The following is a 23,856-nucleotide window of genomic DNA, read 5'->3' as shown; positions in this document are numbered from 1 at the left end:
AAGGCATTAATCTTACAGTGAAAACACCTATAAATACCACTGTGGTGTTTTCTAACACCTATAAAAGGGCTAAGTGCTAGGTGTTTTCTAAAACCTAACACTGTGGCCTAAAGTGAAAAATGGCCCCCTAAACACATCCTCCACCGAACCCGCAGAACCTGTGAATATGTTTCTTTACATGATAAAAAAGAACTGTACAGATGGGATTAAGTTAATAATCTTTCTTTTATTATTATTGATTGATTTTAGAGAGAAAGGAAGAGAAAGAGAGAGAGAGAGCGCTCCATTGATTTGTTGCTCCACTCATTCATACATTTATTGGTTGACTCTTGTACGTTCTCTGATGAGGGATCAAACCCTAAACCTTGGCATATTAGGATGACACTCTAAATAACTGAGCTACTCGGCCAGGGTCTAAATTAAGGATCTTGAGATGGGAGATTATCCTGGTTTCTCCAGGTAAAACCAGTGTGATCACAATTTTCCTTATACGAAAGAGACGGGAGAGCCAGAGTAGGAATGTGATGGACAAGTGCAAAGGTGAGACAAACACACACACACAGCCTTGAAGATAATATGTTGCTGCCCTGAAGATGGAGGAAGAGATCACAAGCCAATGAATTACAGCAGCCTCTAGAAGCTAGAAAAGGCAAGAAAAGAGATTCTCCTCTAGAGCTTCCAAAAAAAACCAACCTTGCTGACACCTTGATTTTAGTTTAGTGAGACATCTGACCACCAGAGTTGCGAAATAATAAATATGTGTTCTTTAAAGCCACTAAACTTGTGGTCATTTGTCACAGCAGCAACAGGAAACTAACACAACCACCTTGAAGTTACTACCAGGAAAAGGACAAATAAACATCATGCTGCCCTCTGATATTGAGAAAAACACAGCATCACTTCTGTGAAATTCCTGCCTAAATGCACAGCCTAAATCTAATCTTAAGGAAACAAGCAAGCTCAAATTGAGGGCATTCTCCAAAATGGCTTCCCTATATTCTTCAAAAACATCAGAGAAATACAAAGAAAGACTGAAGAACTTTTTCAGATTAAAGAAGGCTGAAAGGACTTGACAAATAAATTCCACACAGAATCCTGGATCAGAATGTTTGCTTCTGTTGCTATAAAGAACATTATTGAGGAGATTCAAATAGAGTCTATATACTACCTAATAGTTTCATAGTATGTGATTATGTAAAAAAAAAAAATCCTTATATTTAGAAAATATACAATGAAGTATTTGTAGATAAAGAGAAATCATGCTTGCAACTTTACTATCAGAATGCCCTGGCTAGATGGCTTTGTTGGTTGGAGCATTGTCCTGTAGCCCAGAAGTTGCCGGTTTGACCCCGGTCAGGGCATATAAAGGAACAGATCGATGGTCCTCTCTCTTTCTCATTCTCTCACTCTCTCTCAAGTCAATAAATAAAATTTTTTTTAAATGGTTCAGAAAAATAAATGTACATGTAATATATATACAGGGTGGTTCAAAAGTAGGTTTATAGTTGTTTGTATGGAAAATAATAGAATAATAAATAATAACACAAGTATAGACCGGGCGGTGGCACAGTGGATAGAGCGTCAGACTGGGATGCGGAAGACCCAGGTTCGAGACCCCAAGGTCGCCAGCTTGAGCGAGGGCTCATCTGGTTTGAGCAAAAGCTCACCAGCTTGAGCCCAAGGTCTCTGGCTCGAGCAAGGGGTTACTCAGTCTGCTGAAGGCCCGCGGTCAAGGCATGTATGAGAAAGCAATCAATGAACAATTAAGGTGTTGCAACGTGCAATGAAAAACTAATGATTGATGCGTCTCATCTCTCCGTTCCTGTCTGTCTGTCCCTGTCTATCCCTCTCTCTGACTCTCTCCCTCTCTCTGACTCTCTCTCTGTCTCTGTAAAAAAAAAGAACAGATAATAACACAAGTATAAACTCTGTTTTGCATACTCACAACTATAAACCTATTCTCCAAAGAGGATATACATCTGGCCAATAGACATATGAAAAGATGCTTAATGTCTATAATAGAGATATTAAAATTAAAATCACAATGAGGTTTCACCTAACACCTGTCAGAATGGCTATCACCAATAAACCAACAAACAAGTGTTGGAAGAATATGAATAAAAGGGAACCCTCATGCACTGTTGGTGGAAATGCAGATTGGTGCAGCCACTGTGTAAAGCAGTATGGAGTTACCACAGAAAATTAAAAGTGGAACTGCTTTATGACCTAGCAACTGCACTTCTAGGAATATATCCAGAGAAACCCAAAACACTAATTTGAAAGAATATATGCATCCTTAAATTCATTGCAATGTTATTTACAATAGCCAAGATTTGAAAGCAGCCCAAGTGCCCACCAGTAGATGGGTGAATTAAAAAAACTGTGGTACATGTATACAACGGAATGTCTTGCAGCCATAAAAAACGATATCTTACCTTTTGTGACAGCATAGATGGACCTAAAGAGTACTATGCTAAGTGAAATAAGCCAGTCAGAGAAAGACAAGTATTGTATCATTTCACTTACATGTAGAATCTAATAAACAAAATAAACGAACAAAAAAAAAAAAAAAGAAAAGTTGCATAGAGGAACCCATAATAACTGAGCCAAAAATTGCTTAAAATATATATATATATATTTGCTATAAATATATATATATTGGTATATTTATATATTTACAAGGCATATAACTGCAAAGACAAGTCTAGAAAGAAGCACACTGAACATTTGCTAGCGTGAACCTCTATTTCTTCACTGTTTGGATTCCTATAACATAATTTAACATAAAACTAGCAACAATTTCATGTTTTACTGAATACAAATGAATTTATATTATGTATGGTGAGACAATGGCTTTGTGAATGATGACTTTCCCTGTGCATAAAACTTAGAAGATGTCAATGTTCTGAAAGTGGCTCAACCTTACACATCTAAACTTCAATGTGATCCAAATCTTTCTTTCTGTCTCTCTCATTATATTCTTCTTTTCACTTTTTAAAAATTTATTGATTTTAGAGAAAGAGAAATGAAAGAGAGAGAGAGAGACAGAAACATCATCTGTTCCTGTATGTGCCCTGACTAGGGATTGAACTGGCAACCTCTGTACTTCCAGATGATGCTCCAACCAACCAAGCTATCCAGCCAGGGCTCTTCTTTTTTTTTTCTTTTTTTAAAGATTTTATTTATTGCCTGACCAGGCAGTGGCTCAGTGGATAGAGCGTCGGACTGGGATGCCAAGGACCCAGGTTTGAGACCCCAAGGTCACCAGCTTGAGTGCGGGCTCCTCTGGTTTGAGCAAAAGCTCACCAGCTTGGACCCAAGGTCGCTGGCTCAAGCAAGGGGTTACTTGGTCTGCTGAAGGCCCGCGGTCAAGGCACATATGAGAAAGCAATCAATGAACAACTAAGGTGTTGCAATGTGCAACGAAAAACTAATGATTGATGCTTCTCATCTCTCTGTTACTGTCTATCCCTCTCTCTGACACTCTGTCTCTGTAAAAAAAAAAAAAAAGATTTGATTTATTGATTTTACAGAGAGAAAAGAGAGAGGGACAGGGAACAAGAAGTATCAACTCATAATTGCTTCACTTTAGTTGTTCACTGATTGCCTGTCATATGTGCCTTGACCAGGCAAGCCCAGGGTTTCAAACCAGCAATCTCAGCATTCCAATTTGACACTCTATCTACTGCATGACCACAGGTCAGGCTCTCTCATTATATTCTTTACATGAATAGAAATACATAAATACAAAATGTGTTATTCAGCTAGTAACATTCAAATATCAACATTCAAAAACGAGATAATCCTCAAATTTGCCCATCAGGCTGATTGACTTTGGTTCTAAGGAATAACACCAAGTATCCATTTCTTTATTCCAGAAATTACTCATCCTCCATGTATCAGTGATTCAGTCTTCCCTGAACGCTGAAAAATGTGACTCCTGTTTCTACTTGTTCTTACTCTAGAAAACTAACAATTTGTTGTCCTTGAGGGTTTTTTTTTTCACAAGGTTTAATTTAAATTTAGTTAAGTTTTAGATTTATTTTTAGTTTCCCCACTGCCACTGCCCGGAGGCCATCCCCAAGTTCAGGAAACATTTGGGTTTTCTGTACTTCTTACCCATCCATGACTTTTGAGAATGAGAATGTTTTTATATACAGATTTCAGACTTGTGCATGCATGTCTCCAATGTCAGAATTTTAGAAGCCAGTTTTAGAGACAGGAAGTATTTCTCCAGCACTTGTTCGTCTGAGTCCTCTGCCTTGTCTCCTCCAACTTGTTAATTTCTTACCCAGCTTGATCCAATAAACATCTTGCATGAATTTTGTCTTTTTTTTTAAATATTTTTTTTGTTTTGTTTTTTGTTTTTTTCTGAGACAGAGAGAGAGTCAGAGAGAGGGATAGACAGGGACAGACAGACAGGAACAGAGAGATGAGAAGCATCAATCATTAGTTTTTCATTGAAACACCTTAGTTGTTCATTGATTGCTTTCTCATACGTGCCTTGACCGTGGGCCTTCAGCAGACCGAGCAATCCCTTGCTCGAGCCAGCGACCTTGGGTCCAAGCTGATAAGCTTTGCTCAAACCAGATGAGCACGCGCTCAAGCTGGCAACCTTGGGGTCTTGAACCTGAGTCCTCCGCATCCCAGTCCAACGCTCTATCCACTGCGCCACCGCCTGGTCAGGCTCTTGCATGAATTTTGAACACAAAGGATATTCAGGCATCTTGGATATGAAACACATGTTAAAAATGACATTTCAACTGAGCTAGATCAATAAATATCATTCATCAAAACCTAACTGAGTTGAAAACTTATGTCCACACAAACCTACACATGATTGTTTATAGCAGTTTTGGTCATAATTGCCCAAAATTGAAAGCAACCAAGAGATTTTTCAGTAGGTGAATGGATTAACAAACTGTGGTACAAGCATACTATGGAATATTATTCTGCAATAAGAGGAAAGGGGCTATCCAGTTACTAGAAAGTTACTCTATAACTTACTTGGGGAGGTTGGGATTTGAGATGCTGAGCGATAGCCTTTCATGTTGTATACTGTATATGTTTTTTGCTATATATGCATCTGAATCATTTCACTATTGTACAATGAACATGTGTTATATTCCTACTTTTTTAAAGTACCAATAAAAATGAAAAACAAATGACCCTATTGTATCCACAGGTGGGTTTTTCGGCTTACAGGCCAGGCCACAAGGAGAAGTCACTATGAGTGGGTTGGTCTTGTCACCAGTATAGTGGGAGCTGGAGGAGTGGGGGTAGGAGGTCTTGTTGAACTTGAATCTCCATCACCGAGCCAGGTGCAGCGACCTAAAGGAAAACTTTGGCCTTGGCACAGGCAGGTATCAAGGCTCCTTCCCTGAAGGTTGGTCCTTGTCCCTCTGGGTCTGTTACTTTTATTCTACTGTCTGAACATGTGTACTCATTCTTCCTTTAATAATTAGTATTTTTAATCTTCTAATTCTTTTAAAATTATACACATTTTACTTTTCTTGTTCTAAAAATACCTTAAAATTTTTAAAGCGGTTTCCCCGAATCACTTTCATTCATTACCTCAATTTTTTTTTGTATTTGTCCAAAGTTAGAAGCGGGGAGGCAGTCAGACAGACTCCTGCATGTGCTCAACTGGGATCCACCCGGCACACCCACCAAGGGGCGATGCTCTGCCCAACTGGGGCGTCACTCCGTTCCAGCGAGAGTCATTCTAGTGCCTGAGGTAGAGCCCATGGAGCCATCCTCAGCTCCCGGGCCAACTTTGCTACAATGGAGCTGTGGCTGCTGGCAGGGAAGATAGAGACAGAGAGAAAGGAGAGGGGGAAGGGTAGAGAAGCAGATGGGTGCTTCTCCTGTGTGCCCTGACTGGGAATTGAACCCGGAACTTCCACACACCAGGCCAACACTCTACCGCTGAGCCAACCAACCAGGGCCCATTAGCTCAATTTTTAAAATTAATTTAACTGCAAAGAAATCTACAATTTTGACATACTAATGTATTACTGCGAATTCCACCTCCTTAACACAACGATTTTATCATCTAGGACACAGCCTAGGATAGGGTTGCCCAGATCTTACTATCCTCGCTGTACAACAGGAAGCTCAAGCTCAGAGTGATTAGCTGTGTGGCTTTGGGCAAGTCACTTGTGCAGTCTGAGGTGGGATGGAGTGTGGGCTGCAGGTGACATGTAGTGAGGACCAGGAGGGCTGTGACCGCCCTTGGCTGGTGGCCTCTCCCTCCCCTTTTCCTGTTCTCTCTTGGCCAATCACAGTTCAGTCTGAATAGCTGCAGTCTTGTGCACTCAGCCTCTGTGGGGCCCTCTTGTCTTTCCAGGCCTCCAGCTTCCCTATCTGAAACCCTTCCCACGGGACTTTGGCCCTGGGCATGTAGCTGGCTGAGCCCTTGGACCCTGGCGCCTTTCAGTTTGGTTTCTGCAGGAGGGACCATGTGACTCACAGGCAGGTGCCCAGACCTGCAGCATAACTGCTCCCTTCAGTCAGAGCTGAGGACTTCCAAGAGGAGCACGGGGTCCCCCACAGACAGACTCCCCACCCACGCTGCCCAGGAAACAGTAGTACCAGCTTTTGTCAGCCAGGGAGAGGTTTGCCTGCCAACACAATGGCCTGGGCCATGGCTAGTCAGATCAAGGCCAACCACTCTTGTGAGCAGGAATTATGTGAGAACCCTGATTGAACAGGTAGGTGCTAACACAGGACAAGGAGATGAGGAAGCCTGAACTGGGGACAGACAGCCCACAGGGCTGGTCAACTGTCCAGATCTGGCCATCAGCGGAAGTGCTGATTGAGGCCTGAAATAAATTCTTTTTGGACCCTTAGTTCAGACCCTTAGTTCAGAACCTGGATCTCCGCAGATGGAGCACCTGCATTTGATAACAAGGGATCTGATATCTTCAAAGCAGATTCCAAGAGGCTGGGCAACCTTGGCCTGGAGCAGCAAAGGAACTTAAATGTTGGTATTTTAAAAGTTTTCAGACATTTGTGGCCACTGTGCCTGTCGCTTCAAGCAGCTATTCTTGCAATAGAAAACGCAGTCTTCCAGTAGGAGCAGAAACTCAGCTCCGTAGGGCACGAGTGGGGAGGAAGGACCATGGCGACCATTTCCTTGGTGTGCCACCTGGCATCCATCGTTCGGCAAGACTGAGCCCAACAGTCAGCCAGGATCCCACCCCTCCAAGGGCAGCCACACCATCAACTATGTCCACGCAAGCAAGACCGTCAGTAAGCGTGGGGTCTCGGTCCCCTACCCTGAGCAGTTTATTCAAGTATTCATTCCAACCTCATGCCATCCCATACCCTCCCTTGAGGTGCTCTAGAAACAGATATCCTAGCATTCCTAGTGCTATCTTAGCACTTTTTAGGGATTGGTCCCTCATAGTACCCACCCAGCTAGGCCTGCTCCAGAATGTTGCCCTGCTGACTCACTCCTTTCAGTGTAAAGAGAATAGGTCAGCCTGTTCCCAATCCCTGTCATACATGTATGTCTGCCCTTAGCAAGAGCATAGGTCCCTAAGGGCAGGGGTCAATCATCTCCTGATTAGAGGTCCACACAGATCTCTGCTCCACAAATGTCTAAACACCTAAGGGCTTGGACACCAAGACACCAAGACAATTAAATATTGAGTAATATTTTGACCAGAAAAGTGCAAAATAGTAAAATATAATAATTCAGTGTTTTGCAAGCTCTCAGTATAGGGAGGAGTTTTAAACCTCAGTGATAGATGAAAATCACAAAAATGAGCTGAACAAACTTGACTGTATAAAGCATTTCAAAGTACATATACCTGTTTAAGTATAATTATCATTTTACAGATGAAAATACTAAGCTTAGGAAGGCTGAGTAACTTGAACAAGGGTACATCCCACAGCCAGGATTCCAGCCCAGCTGTGTTGGACACAAAAGACTGTGTACCTAAGGACCACCCTTAACTACTGCACACCATATTTACTGGGTGCTAGGACGTGTGAATTACACACACAACTGTATACATAGACATGTATACAAGAATAGCTATTCTAATATTGGTAGTCCATGACAAAAAGTATCTATCATTTCAAAAAGTGTAGATTGATAAGTAAAGCATCAGAAAGGAAACAAAATCACTTGTAAAAGAGGAAGACAAGAAATTGAAAACCTGTACACTATCCCTGGTAATTAAACACAAATGAAAGTTTAATAAGGCCCTTATTTTTGCTGATTTATTGAGAAGGGAAAAAAACACAAGGGCCATGACTAAAGTTTTTAAACTGGTATCTTTAGATGTTATTAGGGACACTGAGAATTCATTTCTGCTTTAGAAAATCAGTTTTGTTCTATATAGCAAAAGTTTTTTAATGTTCTACTATTAATGAATGCTATTTTCAGTCATTCTGATATTTTTGTGAATTTGCTCCATGCCACGCATTGAACCAGGTACCATTGGAGTAACCAGTAGCAGTGTGGGACTTGACACCAAGGATGGCCATGCCAGCTTGGGAATGATCTGTTGGGGACTTTGTGTATATGAGAGAGAAATAAACATTGTCCTTGTCTAGGCCACTGTTGTTTCGGGTTTTTCTGTCACTCATGGCCAAACCTAACCCTATCTATATAGAATGTAAATGAGCTTTCACCAGCTGGAGGTAAGAACATCAAAACAGAGTAAGACTGTGGGAGGGAAGTGGAGGGCTCAGAGGCTAAGGTATGAAATTATCATTGTGGATAGAGTGTGATCTTATTAGAGAAACATTGTAAAATGGCTGGGCACTGACAAGTTCTTTCACAAGTTTCCAGAAATAGATACTTCAGGTATCCAATTTTTAAATACCCTTAATGAATGAAGATGTGCATCACAACATTATTTATTGCAAAAAAAAAAAATCAGAAATTGCATAAATGCCAGAAAGCAACAGAATAGTTACATCACATCATAGTTTTGAAATCATTGTTAGGAAAAGTCAATAACAACAGATAAAACAGACTTATGGTATTTTATTATCATACTTATATTTGTTATATTGAAACAGTAGAATATAAAATACCGTATTTCTCCATGTATAAGACACACCATAATTTGGGGACTCAAAATTTGAGAAAAAGACAAGTGCGAAAAAGGTGGGAGATGCAAGTAACAAAATCTACAACAATGAGCTCAAAAACAAGCGAGAAAAAGCTGGAAATGCAAGTAAAAAAACTACAACCAATGTATAAGACGCACCCAGTTTTTAGACCCCAATTTTTTCCAAAAATGGTGCATCTTATACATGGGGAAATATGGTAATACATATACTATGATTTACAACTATGCATGAAGGAAGAAAACTGAGGAAAGTACCAACTTACCAATAATAGATTTTAAATCTCCTCAATTTTGTTGTGTTACTATTAAAAACTCTTATTTTAAAAGAGTATGTACGATTCATATTTCCTACTCCTTGAGTAGGTAATAATCTCTAAAAGGTGAGATGTGTGTGCCTCTCTGTGTGACCCACAGCAGCTACCACAGGGCTGCTACCCTACTTCAAAGATAGTTGAGTTGAACTGCCCGAGAGTCCACCACACCTGGGGAAGAACATTCCTCACTTCAACCAGCTGTGGTGTTTCCTCTGTAGGTCACAGGGTCTCTCACCAGATCGTGAGCACAATGTGCATGGGTTTTGCTCTTTACATAGATGCTGTGTCCCTCCTGCTCTCCCACGGGTATGTGCTTCTTCTGGTGGAGACAGAGCCCAACCTTGATGACATCATTGTCCCACATACAAGATGACCAGGCATGACATCATAGGGGAACAGTTGCTTTTAAAGCGTGGCATGACACTTCAGACTAAAGGGAGGGTAGGGCAGAGTGTTTACCTGAATGAGCAACCTCCACTCACTGCCATATATGGGTTTCACTGTTCCTTCTTTTATTCACTTTGATGGGAGGGAGGTAAAGAGGTAATTACAACACCGTGGATTGTCTTATGGGTACAGAATGCCAAGAACAGGCAGCTGGGGCGAGCTAATTGTTGAGTCAAAAGCAATCATTTATTATTTGGTATCTGACTTAAGAGGGCTGCCACTGAGTAAGTGAGCAGGAGATGGGAAGTGGTAAGAGCAGAGGCAGGCTGGCCTGGGTCAGGCAGGCCATGGTCAGACCTGTAGACTCCAAGGGAGGCCACTGGAGGAACTTAAGCAGGGGAATAATATTTTTATCATTGACTTATGTTTTTAAGTGCTGCTTATGCCCTGGCTGAATAACTAAGTTGGTTAGAACATTGTTCTGATGAACCAAGGTTGTGGGTTTGATCCCGGGTCAGGGTTCATGCAAGAATCAATCAATGAATGCATAAATAAGTTGAACAACAAATCCATGTTTCTCTCTCACCCTACATCTTTCTCTAAAATCAATAAATTTTTTTAAAATGTTTATTTTAAAGAGCTCTTTTCCCTGACCTGTGGTGGCACAGTGGACAGAGAGTAGATCTGGAATGCTGAGGTCGCTGGTTGGAAATGCTGGGCTTGCCTGGTCAAGGCACATATGACAAGCAATCAATGAACAACTAAAATGAAGCAACTATGAGTTAATACTTCTCTCTCCCCTCAACTCTGTAAAATCAATAAATAAAATCTTCTTTTAAAAGATCTCTAGATGACATGGGATCTGGAAAACAGTAGCACCAACTCAAGAGCGCACTAAAGGGAAGGGCAGGCTGCCCGCTGTGCGGCAGGCAGGGAGAATAGCCGGCCCAGGCTGGGATGGTGCGGGGGGCTCCAAGAAGGGGTGTCCAAAGGAGGATGGGGTGCGGAGGAGTTCTTTAAATATCTGCTATGATGGAGCATAAAAAAAAAATCTCTGATAAAGGTGAAGAATTTACAGAAATAGAAAAAACATCCTAAAGTTCACACGGAATCTCAAGGGACCCTGAAAAGCCATACAATCTTGAAAAAGAAGAGCGAAACTGAAGGATTCACACTACCTGATTACAAACTTGCAAATCTACAGAAATCAAAACAGTGTGGTACTGGCATAAAGACAGACATACAGACCAACGGAATCAAATAGAAAGTCCGGAAATAAATCTTCACGTGACTTTTGACAAAGGTGTTGTGGAAGAGAGACTGTTCCGTGACATGACCGCTGTCTGTACCACAAGCTGAACTCGGGCCAGAATGAAGACTGCTTTCTGCAAACACCTGAGACTGTCTGATCGTAACTGGTCCATTCTAACACAAATCAGCACTCTTCCCTTGCCTCCTGCTACGTGCTGGTTCCAGGAACAGGTTGTTGTCCGGAACTGGTCAACCCTGGAAAGTATGTTCCCATACCTGGTAGCATTCACATATTGGTACCAGTGACTATTCCCCGCCTTTACCCTATATAATTCTTTGGCATCTGCTGAGCACCCAGAGAAATATTCACTTCATCTTGCAGCCACCTGAGATATGCCTTGTGTGTAAGTTTCCCTTAATAAACTCTTTTAGTTGCTGGACTGGAGTGGCCTGCTCTTTTCTTCCATCTCATTCTGCCCTCCACTTACGGAGGGAGATTTTGAGTCTCAAGGCTTTTCCCTGGGTATCTGTATGAACAGTGCCAAGATCATTCAATATGGAAAGAAAAGTCTTTTCAACAAATGGTGCTAGGACACCTGGATATCTACATACAAAGGAATAAAGTTGGACCTTTACCTAATACCATATACAGAAACTAACTAAAAGTGGATAAGGACCTAAATGTAAGACCTAAAACAATAAAGCTTTTAGAAGATAACATAGGGCAAAATCTTCACAACATTGTATTTGGCAGTGATTTCTTGGATATAACACCAAAGGCACAAGTGAAAACGGTAAAATATAATTGTAAAAACAATGATGTCATTGAGATAGGTGGGACTTCTAGTACCATTCTTGGAGATTTATAAAAACACTTGAAACTGGAATCTGACCACATAAGCAAACAGCAATATGTTTCAAATATGGACAGTCCTCTTTAAAAAAAAAAAAAAGAATAGCTTGCCGACCCAGGATGCTGAGGACCCTGGTTTGAAATCCTGAGGTCTCTGGCTAGAGCACAGGCTTGTCGGCTTCAGCGTGGGATCATCAAAATGATCCAAAGGTCACTGGCTTGAACCCCAACGTCGCTGGCTTGAGCGAAGGGTCACTAGCTCGGCTTGAGCCCTCGGTCAAAGCACATATGTGAAGCAATCAATAAACAACTAAACTGAAGCAACTAGGAGTTGATGCTTCTCGTTCCTCTTCTCCCCCTCTATCTCTCCCTTCCTTTCTCTCTCTCTAAAAAAGAAAAACCGGCCCTGGCCGGTTGGCTCAGCAGTAGACTCAACGGTAGAACGTCGGCCTGGCATGCGGGGCACCCGGGTTCGATTCCCGGCCAGGGCACATAGGAGAAGCGCCCATTTGCTTCTCCACACCCCCCCCCGCCCCCTGGTGGGCGTGCCGGGTGGATCCCAGTTGGGCGCATGCGGGAGTCTGTCTGACTGTCTCTCTCCCCGTTTCCAGCTTCAGAAAAGTACAAAAAAAAAAAAAAAAAAGAAAAACCACTTAAAAAAAGAATAGTGAGTAAATATAGCATTTAAATGTCTAAGAATATCCTTTTGTTTTACTTTCACAAATATTTAGCTGTAATAATTTCATTAAAAAAGAAAGTCTGGCCCTGGCCGGTTGGCTCAGCAGTAGAGCGTCCGCCTAGCGTGTGGAGGACCCCGGTTCAATTCCCGGCCAGGGCACACAGGAGAAGCGCCCATTTGCTTCTCCACCCCTCCGCCGCGCTTTCCTCTCTGTCTCTCTCTTCCCCTCCCGCAGCCAAGGCTCCATTGGAGCAAAGATGGCCCGGGCACTGGGGATGGCTCTGTGGCCTCTGCCTCAGGCGCTAGAGTGGCTCTGATCGCAACATGGCGACGCCCAGGATGGGCAGAGCATCGCCCCCTGGTGGGCAGAGCGTAGCCCCTGGTGGGCGTGCCAGGTGGATCCCGGTCGGGCGCATGCGGGAGTCTGTCTGACTGTCTCTCCCTGTTTCCAGCTTCAGAAAAAAAAAAAAAAAAAAATTATTAAAAAAAAAAAAAAAAGAAAGAAAGTCTGGCCTGACCAGGTGGTGGCGCAGTGGATAGAGCGTTGGACTGGGATGCCGAGGACCCAAGTTCAAGACCCCGAGGTCGCCAGCTTGAGCGCAGGCTCATCTGGCTTGAGCAAAATAAAAAAATGCTCACCAGCTTGGACCCAAGGTCGCTGGCTCAAGCAGGGGGTTACTCAGTCTGCTGAACGCCCGCAGTCAAGGCACATATGAGAAAGTAATCAATGAACAACTAAGGTACTGCAACAAAAAACTGGTGATTGATGCTTCTCATCTCTCTCAGTTCCTGTCTGTCTGTCCCTATCTATCCCTCTCTCTGACTCTCTCTCTCTCTGTCCCTGTAAAGAAAAAAATAAAATAAATAAACTTAAAAAAATAAAAAAATTTGAAAAAAAGAAAGTCTGACCCATTAATGCAATCCAATATGACTTGGTCAATGCTAATTCAATGGCCAGATTTGGGTTTTTTCATTTGCTTTGTTTTTTGCTGGCCATGTTTTATTTGTCCCTTTGCTTCAACCAGGGTAACTAAAGATATAGACAGTATTCAATAAAATAAAATGGCTGAAACAAATTCTAAGAGACTATGATGCCACATTTAACCTAAATTTATTTACTTCTTGCCTTAGGATGAGGAATAGATCATTCAGTAAAAACATACAGTAAAAAAAAGTTTTATCATGTATGCCTTCTAAACTACACTAATGATGTTCCTTAGTTACTTTCATGCACATTTGTCTAATATTCCAATTTAAGAAAAAAAACACAATTAAGATTTCTAGGAGCATTTGATAATAAAGTAATTTATAATTTTTCTTTGTAGATATATTAAGCACCTCCAAAATACAAATTCCATAAACACAGTGAGTGCTTTATTTAAAATGAATACTTAAGTCAAAATACGGAGAGCAGTGGCCATATTGGAACAGTGATCTCTGAAGCTTTCTGATCATTCCCAAAGACAGATAATGATAAATGTTAAGGATTTGTGCACTGGGGGTTAAAACTGCCCTATGCTGTCCTTACACATACATACAAATTGTGCACATAATTCTCGACAGGAGCATTGGACCGACTAGAGAAAAATTTTCCTCTTCTCACAAAAAACAAACCTCTATCATATATCTGATGTGTGATCTCTTGCTTGACTCTTATCTAACTAATCTTCAGCCCCAAATGCACAAAGTAAAGTAAAGCAAATCCCACAAAGCAGGTTTAAGCAAACTAGCCAAAGTCTACTGTGTCTCTGAGAAATCTGATTTTCCTACTTTCCTCACATCCATGCTGCTGGGAAACAAGCCCATGACTCTAAGGCTGGGGATGAAGCTTTGCTGGAGGTCGTAAGACCCACCACAGCTATCTGAACGTGGGACTGAAATACCTGCCGCCTGACTTCTGGAGCAAGATCAGATGGTTCTGTGTTCTTCATGGGTTTTCATAATATGTAAGTTTTTAAATTCCTGCCAACAATCTCTTAACTTAAAGCATCCTCAGTTATTTAGTTGGAAATTTTTAATAGATTGATATTTTTTAAAATTATAATGGCATTCTATGAAGCTAACCAACAGCTCCTCTTATTTAAAGCTACTGGCTGACCTGTGGTGGTACAGTGGATAAAGCGTTGACCTGGAACACTGAGGTCATGGGTTCAAAACCCTGGACTTGTCTGGTCAAGGCACATGTGGGTGTTGATGCTTCTTGCTCTTCCTCCTGCCTTTCTGTCTCTCTCTCTCCCTACCCCCCCACCCCTGCCTCTCCAAAATTATTGTTTTATTATTTAAAAAAATAATGCTACTTTTTTTTGTTAAAAACTGGTGATTTCTAGCAAAGGTAAGGAAAAGAAAAACATCAGCCTTTTCCTACTCAAGATGAACTTTTCATTAATATTGAAATTTAAATGACATTATGCTATAGCAAAATATGCACAGTGGATAGAGTGTCAGCCTGGAATGCTGAGGTCACTGGTTCGAAGCACCAGGCTTGTCGGTCAAGGCACATACAACAAGCAATCAATGAACAACTAAAGTGAAGCAATTTTGAGTTGACACTTCCCGCTCCTCACCCCTGCCCCTGCTTTCTTTCCCCTCTCTCTGTAAAATCAATAAATAAAATCTTTTATAATATTTATTTTTTAAAAATGACATATCTCACTAGCTGCTCTAGGAAGAATAAATTGGAGAAGGGCAATCATCAATGACTTTACCTTTCATTTTGCCACTAGACCAAACAATACAAAATAGCCCTTGTTTTGTGTTCTAGAAAACCAGTTTCCAAGAAAGAATATTTTAAAAAATTAAAGCAATTGTCTAAACATTGTATAAAATAGCATATGGGATCAGCATAAAGGGTCTGTGTGATAATGTTTTCTTCTTTATTTTTTTTTTAAATGGAGCCTCCCACACTAGATGGAGAAAAGTCATAGAGCAAAGCCGGATGCAGATCCAGCTTAAGCTCTAGGAAGGCCCCAGAATGACAAGACTCCAAATTGGTCAAAGGTTTGGAGCAGAGGGACAGGACAGCCCTGGAGCTCTGAGCAAGTTCAGACAGTCCCAAGACTTCCCAAAGCTCTCTTCGGCTGCGGGGGGGGGGGGGGGGGGGGGGGGGGTGCTAGGACAGGGACTAAGAGGCTGGTCTGAACCAAGAGCCTTGAGAGTCAGGAAGGCTGGGTCAAAATAGGATCTAGAGGGCAGACAGGGACAGGTTGGACCTCAAACACGAGTGAGGAGTGTGGGAGGACATCTGTCTCATCAGGAGCAGACTGTATAGTCACCCATGCATATCCATATCTGGAAGACACTTGTACAAATTCATGCCAAAGACAGTGATTTTTTCCTCTGCTGTGGCCATGCCACTTCTCTGGAGCTCTGGAAAGCACAGCCTTGGTCAATGTCTTATTCTGACAAGGTATCTTCCACATTAACCAAGACAAATTACAAGTACTGTTTAACTACCTTGCCACAAAGAAGGTACGTGTAGGAAAGGGTGGGAGAGAAACAACATACAGGCGTGCTTCCTGTCGGGAAAACTCAATTGGGAATGATCCAGTTTTAAAGAACAGAGTGGCCTGACCTGTGGTGGCGCAGTTGATAAAGTGTCAACCTGGAATGCTGAGGTCACTGGTTCAAAACCCTGGGCTTGCCTGGTCAAGGCACTTATGGGAGTTGATGCTTCCTGCTCCTCCCCTTCTCTCTCTCTCTCTCTCTCCTCTCTCTCTAAAAATGAATAAATAAAATCTAAAGCCTGACCTGTGGTGGCGCAGTGGATAAAGCGTTGACCTGGAAATGCTGAGGTCGCTGGTTCGAAACCCTGGGCTTGCCTGGTCAAGGCACATATGGGAGTTGATGCTTCCAGCTCCTCCCCTCGTCTCTCTCTCTCTCTCTCCTCTCTCTCTCTCTCTCTCTCTCTCTCTCTCTCCTCTCTAAAATGAATAAATAAAATCTCAAAAAAAATACATTTCACTAAAGAATACAGAGTATTCATCTTCTCAAACAGATTCACCAAAAGGTTTCTTTAAACAAGCATGGAGCATTTGAATAAGATTGTTTGTGTTTTATATGCTGACTCATACCTTGTCAGGAACATCTACCTAACTTGACCATGGACCTCTCAACTTCCATGGAATGTTCTCCTCTTGGGCCTTTGATGGCTCTTTCCTGATGGTAGCCATATGGTTTTTTGTTGTTGTTGTTGTTTGGGGTTGTTTTTTTTTAGCAAGAGCAGAGACAAAGAAAGAGACAGAGAGGAACAGACAAACAGGAAAGGAGAGAGTTGAGAAGCATCAGTTCTTCGTTGTGACACCTTAGTTGTTCATCGATTGCTTTCTCATAAATCCCTTGACCAGGGGGCTCCAGTTGAGCCAGTGACCCCTTGTTCATGCCAGCGACCTTGGGCTCAAGCCAGCAACCATGGGGTTTTGAACCTGAGTCCTCTGCATCCTAGGCCGATGCTCTGTCCACTGTACCACTGCCTGGTCAGGCTGTAGCCCTATGTCTTTGCCTCTCATTCTTTGCCCTTCTCTCCTCCTGCCAAAATATAGGCATTCACCAAGAGTGCTCTTTGGAGACTTCTTAATTCTTTATTCTTTCTCCTCAATTGAGTGACTGTCACCCACTTCCTTTAATTGTCACCTCAGTGCTGATAATAGCTGACAATCACAAATACTCATTATGTTCCAGGCACTGTTCTAATTTCTAATCTTAATCCTCACAACAGTCCTATGGAGTAGACGCTGTTATTATTCCATTTTTATACATGGGAAAACTGAGGCTTGGGACAGAGCAAGGTTTGAAGTAACTGACTAAGGTGCCCAGCTAGTAAAGGGCAGACCCAAGGATTCGAACCTCTCCTGTCCACCTCAGAGACCGCTGGTAACCTATGATGCTCTGTATTTCATGCAATTCCATGCACTTTCTCACCCAGACACCCTTTCCAAGGTGCTGGGGCCATTTCCACCAACCCCTCAAACCCAGAACGTTGAGCAACTGTCATCAGAGAGTAGTCACTGAGATGTGTGCACTGGCATTTAAACATTGAAATGCGGCCCTGGACTGGTAGCTCAGTTGGTTAGAGCGTCACCCTATGTGCCAAGGTTGTGGGTTCAATTCCTGGTCAGGGCACATATAAGAATCAGTAAATGAATGCATAATAAGCAGAACAATAAATTATTGTTTCTCTCTATCTCTCTCTCCCTTCCTCTCTAAAATCAATAAAAAAATAATAAATGAAAGTTAAAAAAAAACTTTTAAAAAAAGATATATAATTAAATGGAAAAAAAATTGAAACACTTCCAAACCCTGCCACCTGTCTCCTCCCCAGATTATTCCCGCTAAAACCTGCCTACATGCAGCAACCCTGGCACTGTACCAGGGGCTGAGGGCTGGGAGTGGGGGCTTCAGGATGCTGTTGGCTTTGTTCCTCACCAGTGCCACCCCTGTGGTTACAAATTGTCAGTATCGCTTCTGCCTCCTCCTCCTCCTCCTCCTCCTCCTCCTTTTCTCTCCACAAACCAGTTCCTCCTCCTAACTTCCTTATTTCTGAGGTCTACACCTCATTCTGTTCACCTTATATGAGCTCTCCTTGCCTCTTCGCTTCTGCTCACCCTCAGCTGGTGGCCTCATTCTGTGGCTCTGACCTCTTCCACCCTCAGCAGCTCATCCCACCTGTCTCTTCTGCCCCTCACTCTGGTCCTCACCCTGGAACAGACCTCTTCTCCCCCTGGCCCAGCTTCCTCAGCCCCTGCTAAACTCTCCCTACCTCCTGCCCCTTCCTCCTTCACATTACTGAGGCCAGCCATTCAAGGGCAAAGCCTAGCTTCCTCATGAGAAATCTACCTTTAACCGAGGTGGTGGTCTTACCCTGCCAATGCCCCCTCCATTACAGTTCCTCATACAAAGAAGGTATTTCATGAATATGTATTCAACTGATACCCACTTATGTTTCCAAAGTCTCCTACCTTATCCAATCACAACCCTTTCATAAAAATCATTGCTAGCCCCTCAGTACTCTCAGCAGTCTCACCTCCCTACCTGCTGAGAGTGCAAAAGCTCCACAAGGAGCCCTGGAGGTCCCCAACAGTTTCCCTTCTGCCCCTCTCTTCCCAAATCCTGACTAACCGGTGCATCTGCCTGACTCCTGAGCATCCAATGCAAGGCACCATGGCAGGTGCTGGGGGCCCAGCTAATGGGGACATGCCTCTAGGAGCTCATGGCTAAAGCTGGAGAAAGATATATTCATATGAAGGTCCAGTGGTGACCCCAACTTCCTCTGGTACTGCCGTGGAAGACAGACATGCAACTATGTTGGGACAGAGCCTCTTGCTGAGTGCTAACCTCCTTGAGGCATTCACTGAGCTTTTGGTCCACGCAATCATGCTCCACTATTTAACAGCAAAAGGACTTTGAAAAATGTTGCTTAACTTCTGCCACTCAGCTTTCTCACTTGTAAAATGGGATAGTAAGTAAGCTACCACCATAGGGAAGTATGAGGCTTAGAGTAGTGTGTGTAAAGCATTTAGAACAAGCTTTCCACAGATCTTTGCACAGTAATATTAGCTATTATTGTTTTTATGACTTGAAATGCCTAACTGGTGGTAGCACAGTGGATGGAGCATTGATCTGGGACACTGAGGTCCCAGGTTTGAAACCTCAAGATCACTGGCTTGAGCATGGGATTAGAGACATCGGGCTCAAGCCATCAAGCAGTTGCTGGCTTGAGCCCAAGGTCGCTGGCTTGAGCAAGGGATCACTGGCTCTGCTGAAGCCCCCGGGTCAAAGGAGGTATGAGAAGCAATCAATAAACAACTAAAGTGACACAAGTACGAGTTGATCCTTCTCATCTCTCTCCCTTCTTCTCTCTCTCTCTCTCTTGCTAAAAAAGCAAAAAAATAATATATATATATATATATATATATATATATATATATATATATATGGTCTACCGGAAAGTTCTGTCAGTTTTTAGAATAAAACAAAATACAAATTTTTCTTACCATCAATAAACTTTATTAAATAATATAATTGCCATTATTATTAATGATTTCTTGCCAGCGTGAGGGCAATTTGTATATCCCATTTTTGAAAAATGTTTTATCTTTTGATGTGAAAAATTGAACCAGTGCTTGTTTGATATCTTTTTCATTTTTGAATTTTTTGCCCTTCAAAAAATTTTGTAAGGACAAAAACAAGTGATAGTCGGAGGGTGCTAAGTCCGGGGAATATGTTGGATGTGACAGACTTTCCCAGCCTAATTCTGCAATTTTTTTTTTTTTTTCATTTTTCTTAAGCTGGAAACAGGGAGAGACAGTCAGACAGACTCCCGCATGCGCCCGACCGGGATCCACCCGGCACGCCCACCAGGGGCGACGCTCTGCCCACCAGGGGCGATGCTCTGCCCATCCTGGGCGTCGCCATGTTGCGACCAGAGCCACTCTAGTGCCTGGGGCAGAGGCCACAGAGCCATCCCCAGCGCCCGGGCCATCTTTGCTCCAATGGAGCCCTGGCTGCGGGAGGGGAAGAGAGAGACAGAGAGGAAGGAGAGGGGGAGGGGTGGAGAAGCAGATGGGTGCTTCTCCTGTGTGCCCTGGCCAGGAATCGAACCCGGGTCCTCCACACGCTAGGCTGACGCTCTACCGCTGAGCCAACCGGCCAGGGCTGCAATTTTTTGATGAGTCCCCAAAGCAGCATGTGGCCAACCGGCCAGGGCTGCAATTTTTTGATGAGTCCCCAAAGCAGCATGTGGCCTGGCATTATCATGATGCAGTATGATGTTCTTCCTATTGAACATCGCCGGCCTCTTTTCTTGGACTGCTGTCTTTAAATTATCCAGTTGCTAGCCTGACCAGGCAGTGGCGCAGTGGATAGAGCGTCGGACTGGGATGCAGAGGACCCAGGTTTGAGACCCCGAGGTCGCCAGCTTGAGCGCGGGCTCACCTGGTTTGAGCAAAAGCCTACCAGCTTGAACCGAAGGTCGCTGGATCTAACAAGGGGTTACTTGGTCTGCTGAAGGCCCATGGTCAAGGCACATATGAGAAAGCAATCAATGAACAACTAAGGTGTTGCAACACACAATGAAAAACTAATGATTGATGCTTCTCATCTCTCTTCGTTCCTGTCTGTCCTTGTCTATCCCTCTCTCTGACTTACTCTCTGTCTCTGTAAAAAAAAATAATAATAATAAATAAATTAAATAAATAAAAAATAAATTATCCAGTTGCTGACAATACTTCTCCAAATTGAGCTTTTCGTTCGGTTTTAAAAGCTCATAATGTATTGGTCCTCGAATGTCCCACCATATACACAACATTCTCTTATTCAGAGTCAAATTTGGTTTAGAGGTGGAAGGGCTAGGTTTTCCGGGTTCACAATATGCCCTTTTCCTTACAATGTTTTCATAGGTAACCCACTTTTCAACCCCAGTTGTCATCCGGTTCAAGAAGGGCTCGATTTTGTTCCAAGCAAGCAGAGATATGCATATGACGACTCGATCATCCAAATTCTTCTGACTTAATTCATGTGGCACCCATCTTGAATATTTCCACACCAATCCTATCTGCCGAATATGGTCCGAAATGGTTTGCTGAGCTGAATTAAGCCTTTCTACGATCTCCGATGTTGTCAGAAAAGGATCTTGCTCCAACATGATCTTAACAACATCGTCATTGATCAAAGATGGTCGCCCAGAACGTGGCTTATCAGAAAGGTCGAAATCTCCTGTTTCGAATTTTTTGAACCATCTTCTGCATGTCCTATCAGAAACTGTACCTTCACCAAACACTTTCAATAAATTTCTACATGCTTCTGTAGCATTTCTTCCTTGTTGAAATTCGTAAAAATTACAGTGGCGTAAATGAACTTTATCAGTAGCCATGGGTACACTATCGCTTCACACATAAGACTAACGTGAATCAACTTTGTTTTAGTTAATTTTGCTATGTCAGTATGTATACATTAAGTGATAAAAATAGAGAGGCACACATGCGCCAAATAAACATGTGTTTACATGTCAAAACTTGTTGTGATAGAAACGGACAGAACTTTCCGGTAGACCTGATATATATTTGATGTAAAGTGTCACAGGAAATTAGAGATGGAAGATAACCTTTGCAAACTATCTCTCTGGATCTCAAATACCTTCTGAAAGTATAAGCCTAGAAAGTTCTTTCTCTCAGACAATCACCTAACCTCTACGTTCCAACCCATGCCTCATTTCTGTCCTCTGCCCTAACTTTTCCTGCAAACGTGCATCGAGAACAGCTGCGCGGCTACCTTACTGTGGCCTGGGAGCCCTCTGCAGATGGAGGGTGCAGTTCTTACCCTAGCACACGCACTGTCCGTCTCACTGACCTACTGTACTCATTCAGCAACTGTTCGCAGAGCACTCATTGTATGTCAGCCTGTGTAAGGGGCAGCGGCATTGAAAGCCAGTATAGTAGCTGTCCACATGGTGCTAACGTGTTTGTAGGCCCTCAAATTCAAAACCATAAACTAAAAAATGCTAAGGGCCAGAATGTGAAATGATGACAGAGCCTACTGGGTGCAATCAAGAAAAGCTTCCCTGAAGAGGTGATATCTGGGTGAAGATCTGAAAACTGGGTGTCATACTTTGGGGGTAGAGGGGGAGACAGGTCTCTCTGCCCTGCTTCTTCCCACAATGCCTGTCACCGGACCCAAAAGTCCTACATTCTACCAGAATAGGCCTCCTTACAGAACCAGCTGTGAAATCATTCACGCTCTCTGTGCAGCTGCACAGCCCTGCACCCCACAGGTAGGAAATGTCCCAAAATGCCAGGAAGAAAGGCAGACTTCACAAGGCAGGGACACCACAGAGCCAGGTTTCTCCACCCAGCAGCCCATGAATGGGGACAGGGAGGTGTGAAGCTAAATGGAGAACAAGCAGAGTCCCAAACAAGGAGTTGGAGCCACTTGGCAGCTGCAGGTCAACTTTGAGGTGTACTGACTTCCTGCTCCCGCCTTAAAGGGATGAGGGTAGTTCCTCTAAATGCAGGGTTTACACTTTGAGGGGGCACCTGGGGGTGAGAAGACTGGACAGAGGAGGACAGGGAGCAGGCGGACCTGTTGCCTCCTGCTGGTCCTACAGGGCTTGAACGCCCTCACTAGTTCATAAGGCCTCACACACGACGCCCTCCCTCTGGGCTGGGGCCAAGGCCTGGGGCGGAGGGCTCAGGAAAGAGGGCTGCCGGATGGGACAAAACTTCTGTAGTAGAACCCCGCTAAGATCTGCAGGGGCAAGTCGGGAAACAACGCCGCTCCGACTGTACGTGGCCGCGGACCTGGAAACGACCATCCCCTGGGGTGACTGCCACTGTGAGCACGGCGAAGCTCAGCCCAGGTCCCCGACCTCAGCTTCCCCCAAATCTGCTCACGCGCAGCCTCCGGGGCCATCGGCGACTCTCCCCGACAGGTCGCTCCTCCGTGGGGTCTCGGTTTCCTCATCTGTGCGATGAGGGGTGGATGTCCCAACTCTCCAGGGCTCGGGCTACACCGGCCCGCGGCAGCGCGCACTGCTGGGGGCACGGACGGCAAAGGGGGCACCCGGGACCGGACTTGGGGAGGTGCGGACGCGCGGCAGGCTAGGGATCGAGGCAGAGTGGGAACCTCACCCCGGCGTCCGCTCGGGCTCTGCGTCTGAGCCGCACAACCTCCCGGCCCCTCGGAGAGGCCGGTGCGCGGCGCGTGGTCCGGGAGCGGTGGGTACGCGGCGGGGGCGCCTGCCCGGGCGGACTTACCCAGAAGTTCCTCTTGAACAGTGAGCCCGTCATGGCCGGCACTTCTGCGGGTGCGGAGGAGAGCGGAGCGGCTACTGCGCGCTGGCAGGCCCGGCGGTCACCGCCAGCGGTCCGGCAGCCCGACTCTGGAGTCCCCGCCGCCCGCCGAGAGGCCCGCCCCCGGGGACTAAACCACGCCCGAAAGGACCGCCGCGTCCCCGCCCTCCGCCGCCCGCCGCTCCGGGACCTGATGAATCCCTGACGCAGACCCATTTAATGCCCCGAGGTCAGGCAACAACCGCTGAGCAAGCCCTTAAGTACCTCCCTCCTTCGGGAAGCCTCGGGTCATTGGAAGGAACTGGTCCAGTCGCCTACCCGAATCCCTCGCAAAGAAATCCAGGCTCTGCAGGGTGGGGAAGGAGCCCCCGCTGATCACAGGGTGGTCGCGTGGACCGAGTATCAGCTCCGTAGCCGGAGGACGGACAATGCTGCGACTGCGTGAAGTGTAGACGCTTCAAAGAGTCGTGTTCACGACCCCAAGTGCCCGCTGCAGATC

The 23,856-nt window shown here is 44.2% G+C and overlaps 1 protein-coding gene across 1 annotated transcript in view; it reads right to left on the bottom strand.

The window, feature by feature from the left end:
* The window catches only part of PSTPIP2 (proline-serine-threonine phosphatase interacting protein 2), a 76,258-nt gene extending 52,745 nt beyond the window's left edge, over nt 1–23,513 (bottom strand). Inside the window, exon 1 of the mRNA XM_066353062.1 lies at nt 23,322–23,513. Within this exon, the coding sequence (XP_066209159.1) occupies nt 23,322–23,354 (33 nt within the window). The 5' untranslated portion in view covers nt 23,355–23,513. The remainder of the gene's footprint in view (nt 1–23,321) is intronic.
* Nucleotides 23,514–23,856: the final 343 nt, after the last annotated feature.

The sequence above is a fragment of the Saccopteryx leptura genome, chromosome 11, assembly GCF_036850995.1.
Source record: "Saccopteryx leptura isolate mSacLep1 chromosome 11, mSacLep1_pri_phased_curated, whole genome shotgun sequence".
Taxonomy (NCBI): domain Eukaryota; kingdom Metazoa; phylum Chordata; class Mammalia; order Chiroptera; family Emballonuridae; genus Saccopteryx; species Saccopteryx leptura.
The sequence above is the reverse complement of the archived record's forward strand: the minus strand, read 5'-3'. Positions and strand labels throughout refer to the sequence as shown.